The 18,774-nt window shown below is 45.5% G+C and overlaps 1 protein-coding gene across 5 annotated transcripts in view; it reads right to left on the bottom strand.

The window, feature by feature from the left end:
• The window catches only part of LOC123758843 (uncharacterized), a 199,907-nt gene that overhangs the window by 71,905 nt on the left and 109,228 nt on the right, over positions 1 to 18,774 (bottom strand). For all 5 annotated transcript variants that reach the window (XR_011229325.1, XR_011229327.1, XR_011229326.1 and 2 more), the window contains exon 2: positions 3,650 to 3,754. Coding sequence is in view for 2 of the 5 variants with exons in the window: in XM_069328842.1 (XP_069184943.1) it covers positions 3,650 to 3,754 (105 nt within the window). In the remaining 3 variants the exon portion in view is untranslated. The remainder of the gene's footprint in view (positions 1 to 3,649; positions 3,755 to 18,774) is intronic.

The raw sequence follows: 18,774 nt of genomic DNA, 5'->3' as shown, positions 1-18,774 counted from the left end.
TAGTCAAGATGCTGCTTGAGGTTCAGTAGTCAAGACGATGCTGGAGGTTCAGTAGTCAAGATGATGCTGAAGGTTCAGTAGTCAAGACGATGCTGGAGGTTCAGTAGTCAAGATAATGCTGGAGGTTCAGTAGTCAAGATGCTGCTGGGGGTTGAGTTGTCAAGATGATGCTGGGGGTTCAGTAGTCAAGATGATGCTGGAGGTTCAGTAGTCAAGATGCTGCTGGGGGTTGAGTAGTCAAGTAGATGCTGGAGGTTCAGTAGTCAAGATGATGCTGGAGGTTCAGTAGTCAAGACGCTGCTTGAGGTTCATTAGTCAAGACGATGCTGGAGGTTCAGTAGTCAAGATGCTGCTTGAGGTTCAGTAGTCAAGACGATACTGGAGGTTCAGTATTCAAGACGATGCTGGAGGTTCAGTAGTCAAGATGCTTCTTGAGGTTCAGTAGTCAAGATGCTGCTGGAGGTTCAGTAGTCAAGATGATGCTGAAGGTTCAGTAATCAAGACGCTGCTGGAGGTTCAGTAGTCAAGATGATGCTGGAGGTTCAGTAGTCAAGATGATACTCGGGGTTCAGTAGTCAAGTTGATGCAGAAGGTTCAGTAGTCAAGATGCTGCTTGAGGTTCAGTAGTCAAGACGATGCTGGAGGTTCAGTAGTCAAGACGATGCTGGAGGTTCAATAGTCAAGAAGATGCTGGAGGTTCAGTTGTCAAGATGCTGCTTGAGGTTCAGTAGTCAAGAAGATGCTGGAGGTTCAGTTGTCAAGATGCTTCTTGAGGTTCCGTAGTCAAGACGATGCTGGGGGTTCAGTAGTCAAGATGCTGCTTGAGGTTCAGTAGTCAAGATGATGCTGGGGGTTCAGTAGTCAAGATGCTGCTTGAGGTTCAGTAGTCAAGATGATGCTGGGGGTTCAGTAGTCAAGATGCTGCTTGAGGTTCAGTAGTCAAGATGATGGTGGAAGTTCAGTAGTTAAGATGCTGCTTGAGGTTCAATAGTCAAGATGATGCTGGGGGTTCAGTACTCAAGATGATGCTGAAGGTTCAGTAGTCAAGATGCTGCTTGAGGTTCAATAGTCAAGATGATGCTGGGGGTTCAGTAGTCAAGATGATGCTGGAGGTTCAGTAGTCAAGACGATGCTTGTGGTTCAGTAGTCAAGATGATGCTGGAGGTTCAGTAGTCAAGATGCTGCTTGAGGTTCAGTAGTCAAGACGATGCTGGAGGTTCAGTAGTCAAGATGCTGCTTGAGGTTCAGTAGTCAAGATGCTGCTTGAGGTTCAGTAGTCAAGATGCTGCTTGAGGTTCAGTAGTCAAAATGCTGCTTGAGGTTCAGTAGTCAAGACGATGCTGGTGGATCAGTATTCAAGATGATGCCAAGGGTAGGTTATCTTGAGATGATTTCGGGCCTTTTTTTCTTTTTTAGTGTTCCCCGCGGCCCGGTCCTCGACCAGGCCTCCACCCCCAGGAAGCAGCCCGTGACAGCTGACTAACACCCAGGTACCTATTTTACTGCTAGGTAACAGGGACATAGGCTCAAAGAAACTCTGCCCATTGTTTCTCGCCGGCGCCTGGGATCGAACCCGGGACCACAGGATCACAAGTCCAGCGTGCTGTCCGCTCGGCCGACCGGTTCCCGAGTGAATCAACTGGTGGACATGTCGGGGGGGGGGGGGGTGGTCCTCAGGAGACTATATACCGTCATCGTATCAGTGGCAGGGTTGGTGGATTGTCTTATCTGTGTCCCCTGTCAATTCGGTAGCCTCATTTGAAGAGTACCGGTGCATCTTATTGGCATGTAAAATATAACTTGGAAATATAGTAGGGGCTGCCACCTCCAACAGCTAAAACTATCCTACAGGTGCAATTAGGAGATTACACACGCTCACACGAACACACACACACACACAGGCAGTTGATGTATTTTTACCTAAGTAAACAATTAATATTATTAGTAAAATTATTATTCGAAAAATGTGAACAAACCTAGTGCTCACATTTTTGGAAATGGTAAAACCAGCCACTCAGACAAAGGTGTTCCGGGTGATGTAGTGTACATGGATTGTGCTAAAGCCTTTGATAAGGTACCACATGAAGGACAGGCATTCTCAAGTATCGACTTGAGAATGGTCCTGGACGGACCGAAACGTCGTTGTCCCTTCACCTTCTAGTGTGTGGTCTGGTCAACTGGCAAGGAAATTACAGGCACATGGAATAAATGGTAGAATACTAGAATGGATAACACAAGGGTTAAGACAAAGAAAACAAAGAGTGGTGCTAAATAAGAATAAATCTGACTGGAGAAATGTGATAAGTGGGGTGCCACAGGTGCCCGTTTTAGGGACCAACCCTTTTTGTCATATACGTCAATGACACAGATGAGAATATTACGAACCACATCATTAAAATTGCAGATGACACAAAGATTTATGGTAACGTGGGAAATGAAATTGATATTGAAGCCTTACAAAGAGATCTACATGAACTCTACACATGGTCAGATGACTGGTAAAAGCTTTTTAATATTGACAAATGCAAGACCTTGAATGTGGGGCATAAGATCCCACGCTTCAACTACCAAATTAATAACATTACATTACAGCAGATTGATGAAGAAAAGGACTTTGGAGTGAAAATCCACCACTCAATGAAAGATGCACAACAGGTAGGAACAACTGTAAGAAAAAATCTCTGACCAAACCCATGGAATAATCAGGCTTACTTTACTGTGGATCTCATGGAAACTTTTAAAATACTGAACAACATGGAGGATATGAAACTGGAACGGAACTATCAGTGGGAGAGCGCCAAGCCATTAAAACTATATATTCACTAGGAATGGGTCAGGATAAGTATTTGGGATGGGACGGGGGAAAGGAATGGTGCCCAGCCACTTGGACGGTCGGGGACTGAACGCCGACCTGCATGAAGCGAGACCGTCGCTCTACCGTCCAGCCCAAGTGGAATATGGAGGATGTGGAGCTGGAAAATTTCCTCAAAAGGTCAGATGTAACACAAACAAGGAGCAACGGTTTCATGCTCAACAAGCCACAGTGTAGGACTGAAAACATAAAATGCTTTTTCATCCACAGGGTTATAAACCCATGGAACCGCCTACCTGCCGTAGCCGTAACTGCCAAAACTGTTACCTTTTAAAGTACAACTGGAAAGGTTAACCATGGTAAATGAGGGGGGAACCTTCGACAAGGTACCGGCTTCCTGTCCTCGTCGAGGCCACTAGTGCTAGTGGCCCTCAGGTAAACTCAGGTAAATTATTATTATTGTAGTTAGGGTATCGTCAGAACAGCTAGGAACAAAGGTTTAAAATTGGTCTGAAGTTTAAAAATGGTTTAAAGTTTAAAAATGGTCTAAAGTTTAAAAATGGTCTAAAGTTTAAAAATGGTCTAAAGTTTAAAAATGGTCTAAAGCCAGGAACAAGGAGCTAGAGCACAACACCTTATCTTAAAACCATTTCCTAATATAGTTTTACATTTTCTTACAGCATCAATTTTTTTTACGTAAAAGTTCTGCCTCTTGAGAAAAATAATGTTAAAATAGAAAACAAATTTACTATACAAAAAGAATATCTTTCAAGACTGAAATATAATGTATAGTAAGGACGCAAGTGATGATAAATGATGTAGGGGAGGAAGTTTTACCTGTTTCCGGGAGGTCCTTGGCTGGTATGTCGGTCTTCAGCTTAAACTCCTTCCTTATCCAGGTGAGCCAAGCCCTGATGTCCTCCGTCTGCCACACTCGCGGGTCTGTGGATGACGCCAGGTGTGAGAACCGGTTCCCAGAGAGAGAGAGAGAGAGAGAGAGAGAGAGAGAGAGAGAGAGAGAGAGAGAGAGAGAGAGAGAGAGAGAGAGAGAGAGAGAGAGAGAGAGAGAGAGAGAGAGAGAGAGAGAGAGAGAGAGAGAGAGAGAGAGAGAGAGAGAGAGAGAGAGAGAGAGAGAGAGAGAGAGAGAGAGAGAGAGAGAGAGAGAGAGAGAGAGAGAGAGAGAGAGAGAGAGAGAGAGAGAGATGGATGGATGGAGAAGGATGTTGTAACATCTATTTGTTTACAATTTATACAAATCGGTTGCACCCTGCACCAGGTCTCAGTACAACAGCCGTTGTCATACAATCCCACACAAACCGTTATCAAGCACACCCAGGTCAAGTGTGCTTGATAACGGTTTGTTATCAAGCACAACATGTTATGTTGGCGTAGTGGTGTTGGTTACCTGACAGTGATTACGGGGAAGGGAAGGGGAGGGAACTATCAGGAGAAAGCGCCAAGCTGTTATTGTTGTTGTTATAGATTCAGCTACTCGGAACAAGTTCCAAGTAGCACGGGCTATGGTGAGCCCGTAACTTGCCTGGCACAGGAGCGGGGGCAAGCAGCACAGGCTATGGTGAGCCCGTAGTGGACTTACCTGACACAAGAGCGATGCTGTGCGCCAAACCATTACGACTATATATGTAGCACTTGAAATGGGTCAGGATAAGGATTTGGAATGGGACGGGTGGAGGAAGGGCAAGGGTGGGGGGAAAGGAATGGTGCCCAACCACTTATGCACGGTCGGGAATTGAACGCCGACCTGCATGAAGGGAGACCGTCGCTCTACCGTCCAGCTCAAGTGGTTGGGCGTCGTCCTCCTGAAGCAGGAGACACTGAGAGGCCTAAGTTTTAGAGCCGCCGCCAGAGGGCAGAGTTCCAGTTATCGAGATATTCGTTCACTTTGATATTGTGAAGAACTCCTCCAGTTATCCAGTTATCGCGAATGCATGTTGATTCTTCATTGTTATCAGAGTTACATTGTTATTGGCACTCTGGTGAATCAATAATTAGTTTTTATGCACTACTTTATTGATAGACAGGAAGGGTTCACACGATATAATAGACATAGTATCTCATTCTTACTTCTAAGGGTCTTAAAAGGGGCTGATATAATATATAATGGAGAGTAGTAAGTAGTAGAATATACAAACGGATATAATAGTCCGTTTGTAATTTCTAGAAATATCAATTTGATTTCAGGAATGATAGTCTGTGGTTTAGAATGAATGTTTAAGTAAAGAATGATTTAAATAAACATATGTTTGCCTTTAGGTGGTAATACTGATATACGTAATATATATGAACATTGTTCTGGTAGTGATTGTTAATAACGGAGACTGTTTTGATTGCTCAATACATGTTATTGATTGTTTATGGGTGTAATTATAGCTGATGCTTCCGAGACGACGTTGATGATAACGGGCTTAAACGTGATACTGCCAACGTTAGTTTTTTTTTTTTGGGGGGGGGGCAGGGATATTCCATGGCGGGCCATAAGCCTCTGGCTGGCCCACTAAGTGTTGCTTATTTCTTGTTTCTGTTTTATTTAGGTCTTGTATGAGTATTTATGACTCGTATGGTCGCTTCAGTAAGATTTTTGCCCCATGTGTTTAACAACTTATTCTGCTCTGTTAAATCTAAGTTGAAATCTTATTGTGTTTGTAACTGTGCAGTGTGTTAGATAATGTTCCAGTGGTCTGTTGTGGTTGTAACTGTACAGTGTGTTAGATAATGTTCCAGTGGTCTGTTGTGGCTGTAACTGTGCACTGTGTTAGATAATGTTCCAGTGGTCTGTTGTGGCTGTAACTGTGCACTGTGTTAGATAATGTTCCAGTGGTCTGTTGTGGTTGTAACTGTGCAGTGTGTTAGATAATGTTCCAGTGGTCTGTTGTGGCTGTAACTGTGCAGTGTGTTAGATAATGTTCCAGTGGTCTGTTGTGGTTGTTACTGTACAGTGTGTTAGATAATGTTCCAGTGGTCTGTTGTGGCTGTAACTGTGCACTGTGTTAGATAATGTTCCAGTGGTCTGTTGTGGTTGTAACTGTGCAGTGTGTTAGATAATGTTCCAGTGGTCTGTTGTGGCTGTAACTGTGCAGTGTGTTAGATAATGTTCCAGTGGTCTGTTGTGGCTGTAACTGTGCACTGTGTTAGATAATGTTCCAGTGGTCTGTTGTGGTTGTTACTGTACAGTGTGTTAGATAATGTTCCAGTGGTCTGTTGTGGCTGTAACTGTGCACTGTGTTAGATAATGTTCCAGTGGTCTGTTGTGGCTGTAACTGTGCACTGTGTTAGATAATGTTCCAGTGGTCTGTTGTGGTTGTAACTGTACAGTGTGTTAGATAATGTTCCAGTGGTCTGTTGTGGCTGTAACTGTGCAGTGTGTTAGATAATGTTCCAGTGGTCTGTTGTGGTTGTAACTGTACAGTGTGTTAGATAATGTTCCAGTGGTCTGTTGTGGCTGTAACTGTGCACTGTGTTAGATAATGTTCCAGTGGTCTGTTGTGGTTGTAACTGTACAGTGTGTTAGATAATGTTCCAGTGGTCTGTTGTGGCTGTAACTGTGCACTGTGTTAGATAATGTTCCAGTGGTCTATCAGGCAGTTCTCCAAAGTGCTGACTTTCAGCTGATCTGCACCAATAGAGAAATTCATTTATCGATTTATATATGCTCTGGTAGTCAAACATTTCCACAATGGTGGTGGTGATGGTGGTGGTAGTAGTGGTGGTGGGGTAGTAGTTGTGGTGGTGGTGGTGACGGTGTGGTGGTGGTGGTAGTAGTGGTGGTGGGGTAGTAGTTGTGGTGGTGGTGGTGACGGTGTGGTGGTGGTGGTAGTAGTGGTGGTGGGGTAGTAGTTGTGGTGGTGGTGGTGACGGTGTGGTGGTGGTGAGTGTGGTGGTGGTGACCCTCACACGCACATACAAACAACATTCCCCCCCCCTCCCCATCCCCGACAGAGAGAGAGAGTGAGAGATGTATTAGACATGATAGAGGAAACAAATCCGTACTGAGACAGTACATTAGACAACCGACGGTAAGAGAGCTGAAGTCCAAGAGCTAACAGCTCAATCGTACAGACAGTACGCATAGTAAATACACACCAGCCCGTCCTCTAAACAAATGCTCAAAGTCCATTCCATGCATCCGCCAAACCCCCTGCTGTTTATGAATGAAAAACGGTTTACACACGACTCACAACTGATGACGTTCGAACACTTCCGGAACAAGTGCTTCACTGACGACCTTCGTTCAAACCTCAACGCTATAAATGCTTCACTCACGTACTACAAATATAAATAATCGCTAACAAAGCCTAAACACCTAAGCTAACCTAACCTAACCTAACCTAACCTAACCTAACCTATGCCTATATATGCACAATATGCTAATATATTATAATATTAATTTATATATGAGAAAATTCCCGTTTTGAATGAACAGCACCTAAAAATTTATAAATTCATCTGTGGGGTCGACCGCTGGATGGAATGGACTTGACTCGAGGACGGGTTGATACACACAAACACAAACACTAGGTGTAGAGGGCGAGAGAAAGGGACACAGAGGGCCAAATGGGAGAGGAAATCCTTCAAGAAATGGATAGAGAAGGAGCTAGAGCCGGGGGGGGTGAGGGGGTGGGGATGGCGAACCTATGGCACGCGTGACCAAGATGGCATTCAAAACAATGTGCTGACACGCGGCATGCAGTGTCGCCCCTTAACTCTTAACTCAGGGTTGCGTCGTTTCACAGTCCCAGTGGACTTTCTAAACAAAAAAAATAATAATATTATTATTATTATTATTAATTATAATTGTTACTAATTGATTCATTTCACTTCTTTGGAATTACTAGTTATTAATAGCAAATAATTCCTAAATCAGTACCATTTAAAACAATTCTGAAAAGTTATAGATTGACTAAACACACTTCCATAAGAAAGCTTTTAAGCATGTTCTGTCTCCATAAAAAATAATATAATACAAGTGTAATTATCAATTATAATTTGTCTCAAAATTTACATAGGGACGCGTGATCAATTTTAGAAAATTATTGCGAACTTAGACCCACGCTCAAATGGGGAGTGGGAGCCGGTGGCTGAGCGGACAGAAGAACACTGGACGCGTGATCCTGTGGTCCCGGGTTCGACCACGGGCGCTGGCGAGAAACGATGGGCAAAGTTTCTTTCACCCTAATGCTTCTGTTACCTAGAAGTAAATAGGTACCTGGGAGTTAGTCAGCTGTCACGGGCTGCTTCCTGGGAGTGGAGGCCTGGTCGAGGACCGGGCCGCGGGGATACTAAAGCCCCGATATCATCTCAAGATAACCTCAAGATAACTGCTCTCAAAAAGATTCGCCACCGCTGATCTATGGGTTGATCTCACACCGAATTTGTCTCCTGCAGTCATTTTCTCATAGATAAATATCACGTTTCTGTGAGTTCCTCGGTATGTGCCACCAGACTAGTTCCCAGAACTAAGAGGCATGAGTTACGAGGAAAGGCTGCGGGAAATGTACATCACGACACTGGAGGACAGAAGAGTAAGGAGGAGACATGATCACAACCTACAAAATTCTCAGAGGAATTATTCTCAGGAATAATAAAGATAAACTGTTTAACACGGATGGTACACGAACAAGGGGACACAGGTGGAGACTGAGTACCCAAATGAGCCACAGGGACGTCAGAAAGAACTTTTTCAGTGTCAGAGTAGTTAACAGGTGGAATGCATTAGGTAGTGATGTGGTGGAGGCTGACTCTATACAAAGTTTCAAATGTAGATATGATAGAGCCCAGCAGGCTCAGAAATCTGTACACCAGTTGATTGACGGTTGAGAGGCGGGACCAAAGAGCCAGAGCTCAACCCCCGCAAGCACAACTAGGTGAGTACACACATACATTATAGGAAATTGCCAGAGTAGAAAAAGACGAAATGTTCACACGGAATAGTAACAGAACGAGGGGACATGGGTGTAAGCTGGAAACTCAGATGAGTGACAGGGATGTTAGGAAGTTTTATTTTAGCGTGAGAGTAGTGGGAAAAAGGAATGATCTAAAGGAGCACATTGTGAAAGCAAACTCTATTCCTAATTTTAAAACTAGATATGATATGGAAATAGGACAGTCATTGCTTTAAACAACTGACGGTTAGAAAGGCGGAACCCAAGAGTCAACGTTCGATCATACAAGCACAACTGGTGAGTACACACACACACACAGCCCCCCCCCCCACCCACAACATCTCTTCGACACACACGGAGGAGACATGATAACGACGTGGAAGATAGCAAGGGAGACTAGCCAAGCAACCATATATATTCCAAGTAAGGAACAGGAGACCGGAGGGACACAGGCAGTTACTAAACACGCAAATGAGTCGTAGGAATGTGAGAAACAAGCACATTTCCAGCTGTTTCTAAGCCTAATTAAGCCCTCAACCTAATCCGTCGCATTTTTAACGGAATCGACTAATCCGTTAATAATATTACGTATTAGTATAAATTAAATCACCGTAAAATTAACTTTTTTCTGTCTATCGGCCTCGATAGATTAGGTCGGTTGATTAGGTTCGTAAGTATCTGGTGAGGCGAAACAGTTGCATTTTATACGGAGTGTCGCATGGAGAGACCCGGGGGGTGGGTTGGGAGACCTTGAGGGCAGGAGAGCGCGGGCGCGCGCACGTGGTGCCACGCCAACATATAGGAGAGTGGCAGCTGCATGTGACAGTTGATCCATCACAGCCAGGTGCATCACAGGGCTCTAGCAGCTGGTGACACCCTGACGTGACGCGTATGTGTACACAAAGGGTACACTAGCACAGTACCGTGACGGTACACACCTCACGGTACTGTGAAGCTTCTCTCCCATTGCCTCACTATTTCACCGAGCACTGCGTTAGGAATTCGACGTATTAGTAAAACATAAGAACTCCGTAATACTGACGTTCTGTTGGCATCGATAGGTCGGCATATTTGGCACGCTTCTGGGCAGGCTAACCAGTCGCATTTTTTACGTTCTTGGGGCAGGCTAAACCGTCGCATTTTTGTGCGGAGCGACAAGTGGTGAGAAGAAGCGCAGCATCACCATTCCTCGGGTCATTCACCAGCCAGAGTCACCATCCTGAGCTGCACCATTAACTTCACCACCATTATAGGGGGGCCAAGTACCACATAATAGGAGTACAATGACCTTATAATAGTAGGAACCAACAACGCTATATTAGGTGACCAAAGACCCCCCCCCCCACATTAAGGACCAGTGACTCTATATTAAGGGGCCAAAGACTCTAATAATAGAGTCCGACAGCCAGATATATTAGGACGCAAGGGGCCATATAGGAGGCCTGCATGCCTCCGTAGAGCAGGCAGGCATGCAAGAGGCAGGCAGCGTCTTGGCCTCTCAGGCAGGTAGGGTGAGTGGGGGGGGGGGGGAGCATGATAGGGCCATTATCAATCTGTCAACACGTTGCAACGATGCATTCTTGCACACACACTTTTACTGGCCAGCCTCTATATTATCACTCCCCCCTCCCTCATCTCACTCTCCCACGTAACCCCTCCCACGCGACCCCCTCCCGTGGGCCGGAAATCATCTTCTGGTGGGGTGCTTGGAAGGGGTGCTGCTTCCGGGGGTGAGAAAGGAGAGGGGGAAGGGGGAGGGAGGGAGGGGTGAGAGAGGGGGGGGGGTGTAAGGGTACACGGATGCCTCCCAGAGTCTATAGAGAGGAATGTGGCATTGCAGAATGTCGAGCCTGCAACACATAGGAAGTTTAGTTTGAAATTCCTTATTGCCAGCAACGAGGAGGGTGGTGACCTCGTGAGTATCTGTGCAACTTGTCCTCTTAAAAATAACGTCGCTCTTGGCCGTTTACCAGTATGGCCGAAAGTGGACGTAATTTGAAAATTAAAATAAATATGATTTTTTTTTTCAACAACAGTTAGTTAAGGGTCCTCTGATAGGTTAAGTGGGCAGGAAGTTCTCATAAAGTTTCAAAACGTTATGAAAAACGTTAATTTGAAAGTTTCCTCTCCTAACCTTTCCGAGTAAGCCGGACGACTCAAACGGAAAACGGGACAGTAAGTCACTTTCGTGAGCCGATTTCATTTCAAATTACGTCCACTTTTGACCATAGTGCGCATACGAGTCGAAAGCGACGTTATTTTTTAAGAGGACGGGTTGTCTGGGTAGTGACCTTGTGTGTATCGGCGAGTGAGTTGTGACCTCGTGAGTATCTCTGAGAGAGGGAAGTCATGGGTAAGAAAAGATTAATTATCAGGAGAAAGCGCTAAGCCACTATGACAATAAAGCACTTGAAGGAGATATGTGACAGACTAAGAGCTACCATATAAAGTACGGAGTGAAGGAAATGTGCCTAACCACTTAAGTCATGAATCGTTTATATGGGGTCATGTTGAGAGGTTTTATAGAGTCGAAGGAAAGAGTGTCGTGGGTATTGACAGGTTTATGGAAGGGGGGGGGGGAAGTGGGGAGTGGGAAAGGGAGGTGGGAGGGGGGGGGGATTATAGTTTATAGGATTGATGATAGATGGGGGAGGGGGTCATACAACCCCCCTTCCCCCCTACAGGGTGAATATCTTGGCATTGATCGACCTCACCTCATGAACTCATGTTGATGAGTTCCTCCTATTTACTCACAGTTTGGGGCTCTTAGTCAAATATTGACTGTCAGACACCCGCTTCTCTTGTGGTATTTTCTTGTGGTGACCTCTTGGCCTGTGTGTGGTGACCTCTTGGCCTGTGTGTGGTGACCTCTTGGTCTGTGTGTGGTGACCTCTTGGTCTGTGTGTGGTGACCTCTTGGTCTGTGTGTGGTGACCTCTTGGCCTGTGTGTGGTGACCTCTTGGCCTGTGTGTGGTGACCTCTTGGCCTGTGTGTGGTGACCTCTTGGTCTGTGTGTGGTGACCTCTTGGTCTGTGTGTGGTGACCTCTTGGCCTGTGTGTGGTGACCTCTTGGCCTGTGTGTGGTGACCTCTTGGCCTGTGTGTGGTGACCTCTTGGCCTGTGTGTGGTGACCTCTTGGCCTGTGTGTGGTGACCTCTTGGCCTGTGTGTGGTGACCTCTTGGCCTGTGTGTGGTGACCTCTTGGCCTGTGTGTGGTGACCTCTTGGCCTGTGTGTGGTGACCTCTTGGCCTGTGTATGGTGACCTCTTGGCCTGTGTGTGGTGACCTCTTGGCCTGTGTGTGGTGACCTCTTGGCCTGTGTATGGTGACCTCTTGGTCTGTGTGTGGCGACCTCTTGGCCTGTGTATGGCGACCTCTTGGCCTGTGTATGGTGACCTCTTGGCCTGTGTATGGTGACCTCTTGGCCTGTGTATGGTGACCTCTTGGCCTGTGTATGGTGACATCTTGGCCTGTGTGTGGTGACCTCTTGGCCTTTGTGTGATGACCTCTTGGCCTGTGTATGGTGACCTCTTGGCCTGTGTGTGGTGACCTCTTGGCCTGTGTGTGGTGACCTCTTGGCCTGTGTGTGGTGATCTCTTGGCCTGTGTATGGTGACCTCTTGGCCTGTGTGAGGTGACCTCTTGGCCTGTGTATGGTGACCTCTTGGCCTGTGTGGTGACCTCTTGGCCTGTGTGTGGTGATCTCTTGGCCTGTGTATGGTGACCTCTTGGCCTGTGTGTGGTGACCTCTTGGCCTGTGTGTGATGACCTCTTGGCCTGTGTGTGGTGACCTCTTGGCCTGTGTGTGGTGACCTCTTGGCCTGTGTGTGGTGACCTCTTGGCCTGTGTGTGGTGACCTCTTGGCCTGTGTGTGGTGACCTCTTGGCCTGTGTATGGTGACCTCTTGGCCTGTATATGGTGACCTCTTGGCCTGTGTATAGCGACCCTTTGGCCTGTGCATGGTGACCTCTTGGCCTGTGTATAGCGACCTCTTGGCCTGTGTATAGCGACCTCTTGGCCTGTGTATAGCGACCTCTTGGCCTGTGTATAGCGACCTCTTGGCCTGTGTATAGCGACCTCTTGGCCTGTGTATAATGACCGACATTAAAGACCGAAGACCCTATATATAGAGGCGGCTAAAGACCCTATAAGGAAGACAGGAAACTGAACCATCATATTACTGCTAAAAGAGTAACGCCGATGCCAGACAGCACCAGAAAAACGCCATCTATTGATGGACGCCGTAAACTGTGAGGGAGTTTGTAGGTATGGAGGAGGAGGGAGTGTAGGGACGGCCTGGGGGGGGGGGGAATTGTGGATTGTGAAGGGGGAGGAGGTGAGGTGGAAGAATGGAGGGAAGAGGGAGAGGGAGGGGATGGGGAAGGGGTGAGGGGGAGGGATAGAAGGGAGAGGTTCTGAGTAAATTGATCTATTCCTTATTCCCAATATTATCTGGAATGTTATCATTGTTTTGCTGTTTTTACCTGGTTCAGTTTTCATGTCAATGGCAAATTCAGTCATTAAACTTAATTATTATTTATTCCTAGTATTTATTATATTTAAAACACAGTTCCGTTGCAGCAATGAGTAAAATATGAATTAAAATTATTATAAATTAAAATTTGGCGTAAAACCAGGCCTAGATTTAGGTTCGGTTAGATGTTTAGGCTCTGTTGGCAGTTGTTCAACTCGTTCATTCCATACAGCGGTCGACTCCAAAGACGCTTTCATTAATTTGAACATGATGTTCATTGAAAGTATAAATTTTCTCAAATATAAATTAATATTATTATATATTAGTATATTGGGCATATTTAGGCGTTGGTTAGATTGGGTGTTTAGGCTTTGTTGGCCATTATTTGTATTTTAACCTGTCCTCAGGCCAGGCTCGTTAAAGCGGCGGCTGCCCCTTAAGTTACATCCATCAATTTAAACATAACTGTGTAGTAAAAATAGGGTAGTTCTAATTTTTAAATTAATATTATTATATATATTAAAGTTCAATGTATGGATAGGAGTAGCTTAGGTCAGGTGGTTTAGTTCTGTTGGCGAGTATTCAACCAGTCCTCATCAATAAAGGACAAATGCTCATTAATCCAGCCGCGAAAACCCCCTGTTTATGAATAACTGCGTAACTGTTACGAGACTAACGATACGAGTTACGAGTTACGATAATACCACGAGACTACTTTCACCTCCCCCCCACCCCCCCCACACACACACACACCCTCCCCTGGGTGTCTCTGCACCCAGGGGGGCAATTCATGTTTATTTTCTTAGGGCAAGGGTGCCATTAAGCCCCGCTGGGGGCAGGAATTGCGCTCTACGAGATATCGTTCAGAGGGGCCCAGATTCACACAGCAGTTACGCAAGTACTTACGACCGAGTACATCTTTCCTCAATCTTTGAGAGCTTTGGTTACATTTATTAAACAGTTTACAAGCATGAAAACTTCCCACTCAACTGTTGTTATTGTTATAAACAGCCTCCTGGTGCTTCGGAGCTCATTAACTGTTTAATAACTGTAAACAAAGCCGCCGAAGATTGAGAAAAGGTGGACAGGTTCGTAAGTGCTTGCTTAACTGCTTCGCGAATCTGGCTCCAGTAGGTTCCTAGACTCGCAGAACGAAACCCTCGAGAACTTAAGGAGCTTCCACCAGCCCAGAACTTAGGAAGCTCCCAGGAGCCCAAAACTTAGGGAGCTCCCAGGAGGCCAGAACTTAGGAAGCTCCCAGGAGCCCAAAACTTAGGGAGCTCCCAGGAGGCCAGAACTTAGGGAACTCCCAGGAGCCCAGAAATTAGGGAGCTCCCAGGAGGCCAAAACTTAGGGAGCTCCCAGGAGCCCAGAACTTAGGGAGCTCCCAGGAGCCCAGAACTTAGGGAGCTCCCAGGAGCCCAGAACTTAGGGAGCTCCCAGGAGCCCAAAACTTAGGGAGCTCCCAGGAGCCCAGAACTTAGGGAGCTCCCAGGAGCCCAGAACTTAGGGAGCTCCCAGGAGGCCAGAACTTAGGGAACTCCCAGGAGCCCAGAACGAGGTTAACCTAAGGGCGGGGGGGAAACCCAACCAGTGGCTGGCCTCAATCAAATTTATCAATACGAATAATTTATTAAATTAGCAAGAACAGTTATGAAATAAGAACTGTAGAGACAAATTCTAAAATGTTCTTTCAGATACAAACATTACAGAACAGCGAGACGAGTAAGCCATTGAAAAGTAAAGCAAGTAACTGACAATAACAAGAAATGTGTTGTTCTCTACACACTACTTTTTCCTTGCATTTACCAAGGAAAAACGATGCAACTGAAGAATTCTATGTACATAATGAAGAGGACAAGTTGAATAGTTTAAATGGTTACAATGACGTTGTTAGACAAGTCCCCAGGATCATTAAACTCAAGCAAAGTACCGAAATCGAGGTGGGTTTTGAATATGCATAGGCCTATAGCCTATAGGCCTATATACCTATAGGCCTATATGCATAGGCCTATAGGCCTTCAATCTTAAGTTTCCTTTGCTCCTATGTTCTTAATATTATAGGCCTATAGGCCTATATAGCCTATAGGCCTATATGCATAGGCCTATAGGCCTTCAATCTTAAGTTTCCTTTGCTCCTATGTTCTTAATATTGTGATCTGATGACAGGGACTTGGTAAATATTCCACAGAAGTATACAGTTTACGAAATGAAACCCTAGTCTTGAATATATATATATACTGATGTTGTACAATGGGCTCGAACCTGCGTCCATGGACTCTCATACACCAATAACAGAAGCACGAGTTTGATCCCATTGTAGGACGTCAATGTTTATTAATAGTTATAATATTCTTGTGATTATATTGCACAAATCCAACCTTATTTGCTAAAAGAAATCACGGGAATTCTTTTAATTACTTAAAGGAAGTCGACCGCACTGGGAACTCGGTGGAAAAACACAATTTCGGAGGCTAAAAGGAAGTGAATGAAATTAGGGAATATCAGCACTTACGGGAAACATGCGGTGGCGATATAAGTTCAGGATTACTGGTAGAACTACCAGGAACACCTCCCTCCCTCTATCCCTCCCTCTATCCCTCCCACCTTCCCTCCCACCTTCCCTCCCACATTCCCTCCCAGCACTTGGCGAGGTGCGGACCACCACCTTCCATCTGATAAACAGCGACACAGTAAATAATGGCCACATTCTCCACCCTCAGGTCACGATTTTGGCCTTAAAGGGGGCTCAACACCTACCCCCACTGATACACCTGCTTACATATCCACCTGCACACGTGCCTAGCAGCAAACTCACATATCTACATATTCACCTATATATATATATATATATTCACGTACTCTACTACATACCTATCTACTCACCTACTAATTTACCTACGTTCTTACTGTATCTACCCACCTACCTACCTGATATTAACCTACGTATCTACCTCTCTCGTTTCTCTACTTATTCTCATCTGTTATTACTCTTTCACTCACTGCACCTTTTCATCCATCTTAAAGTCTTTTCCTCCACCTCCTCCTCCACCCATGACCTTCAGTGCCATTTATCACATATATTCCTGGGAGATCAAACCTTTCATATCTGGTCTTCTCTCCCGACACACGTCAACGCTCTGCTTTGAACTACTGATGGTCGAAAGGCGGGGGCTTAAGAGTAGATGTTCGACCGTGCAAACTCAACTAATGGAGCACAGCCGAGTACATACACGCGCGCACACACACGCACACACACACACACACACACACACACACACACACACACACACACACACACACACACACACACACACACACACACACACACACACACACACACACATACACGACCCACTCAATGAGATTCTTGGCAGCGGTCGTGACAGGAGGCATCTAGGGATGACGACCTTCCGGGAAAAGGGTTGGCTACCCACGACCCTCCACCAGCGGTACGACGGCTGTTTTTCCCTTGATGCAACACATACACACACACACACACACACACACACACACACACACACACTCACACACACACACACACACACACACACACACACCCACACACACACACACACACACACACACACACACACACACACACACACACACACACACACACACACACACACAAGGCTAAAGGAAAGGGGAAAGAGGAGAGGAAAGGCTAAAGGAGCTGAACCTCACATCCCTGGAAAACAGAAGAGTAAGGGGAGACATGATAACCACCTACAAAATTCTCAGAGGAATTGACAGGGTGGACAAAGACAAACTCTTCAGCACGGGTGGGACACGAACAAGGGGACACAGGTGGAAATTTAGTACCCAGATGAGCCACAGAGACGTTAGAAAGAATTTTTTCAGTGTCAGAGTAGTTAATACATGGAATGCACTAGGAAGTGATGTGGTGGAGGCTGACTCCATACACAGTTTCAAATGTAGATATGATAGAGCCCAATAGGCTCAGGAACCTGTATACCAGTTGAGAGGCGGGACCAAAGAGCTCAACCCCCGCACGCACAAATAGGTAAGTTAGGTAAGTGCTGTTACGAGGGTCGTCGTATAGCACACTTCCTGCTTTCAAGGGTGATAGGAACCCCTTCACAGACATGTTAGATGGCTCAAGGTAACGTTCAGTTCAAGTGAGATAGAAATAGTGTATGTATATTTACTCTGTAATTTTGCTCATTTTTTTGAAGAGGTACCACCTCTGGTGCAAATGTAGGGACCCGTAGCCTCAGAGAAGAAAATAAAGAGTACTCAGAGAAGACCTTTTGGATCCTCACTGAACACTTTGATATTTTCTTCTCCTACCACCCCTATTCTTTTGTTAAGTGTGTATATTTATCTAACTTTATTTGAAAATGTCATTACACAAAAAAAGTTACAATATTGATTACATACAGGGTACAAGGCTGCTTGTCATAAGTTGAATAGCTCCTCCAGCTCCTCAGATGGCGGGCACGAACCATGGATGCAGTGAGCATTTCCTCTCTGGATTGCTTATATATTAAGTAACCTAGTTTGTGGTGCTTTTCAAATATGGTGTTCATAGTGTCGACGTTGCAGACAAGATGTATACGCCTGTACCCAGCAGGAACGGGATCTTGGGGTCCCGGATATAGGCGTGTGACCTAATTGGCTAAGGTTTGTATCGGCCCCACCAATCGAGGGGTGACCTGTGGCTCCTGAAGGGGCGCTGCGAGGCCGCTCATTGGCTCAGTGTCCTTGAAAGCAGAGAAGAGTGCAGACGTACACCAACGCGCTCCGTGTTGAACGAAGACATGATAGTCTTGAACTCGATATCACACTGGTAACGACTGAAGATATCACACTGGTAACGACTGAAGATATCACACTAGTAACGACTGAACATATCACACTGGTAACGACTGAACATATCACACTGGTAACGACTGAACATATCACACTGGTAACGACTGAAGATATCACACTGATAACGACTGAACATATCACACTGGTAACGACTGAACATATCACACTGGTAACGACTGAAGATATCACACTGGTAACGACTGAAGATATCACACTGATAACGACTGAAGATATCACACTGGTAACGACTGAACATATCACACTGGTAACGACTGAACATATCACACTGATAACGACTGAACATATCACACTGATAACGACTGAAGATATCACACTGGTAACGACTGGAGCGGGAACGTCAAGGGACACAGCCCGACATCAACGAGCAAATGTTCGGTAATCCAGCCGCCAAACTGCCTGTTAATGAATGATAAACGGTTTACACACGACTGACAACTGATGTTGTTCGAATATTTATCGAACAGTGATACGCTGATGACCTCTGTTCCGATCACAACTCTGTAAAAGCTTCATTTACGTACTTAAAATACAAATAGTATCCAACAGAACCTAAACACCGCACCTAACTTAATCTATGACTAACTCTTCAACGAAATTTAATGTACAGAATAATAATATTAATTTACATGCGAAAACAAATCGATTTTTAAAACACCATATTAAAATTAGTGACTGCGACTAGGTAGGACGGCCGCCGCTTTAACGAGCCAGACAAGAGTCCAAACTGAGGTG

The sequence above is a fragment of the Procambarus clarkii genome, chromosome 22 (assembly GCF_040958095.1).
Source record: "Procambarus clarkii isolate CNS0578487 chromosome 22, FALCON_Pclarkii_2.0, whole genome shotgun sequence".
NCBI classification, from domain to species: domain Eukaryota; kingdom Metazoa; phylum Arthropoda; class Malacostraca; order Decapoda; family Cambaridae; genus Procambarus; species Procambarus clarkii.
The sequence above is the reverse complement of the archived record's forward strand: the minus strand, read 5'-3'. Positions and strand labels throughout refer to the sequence as shown.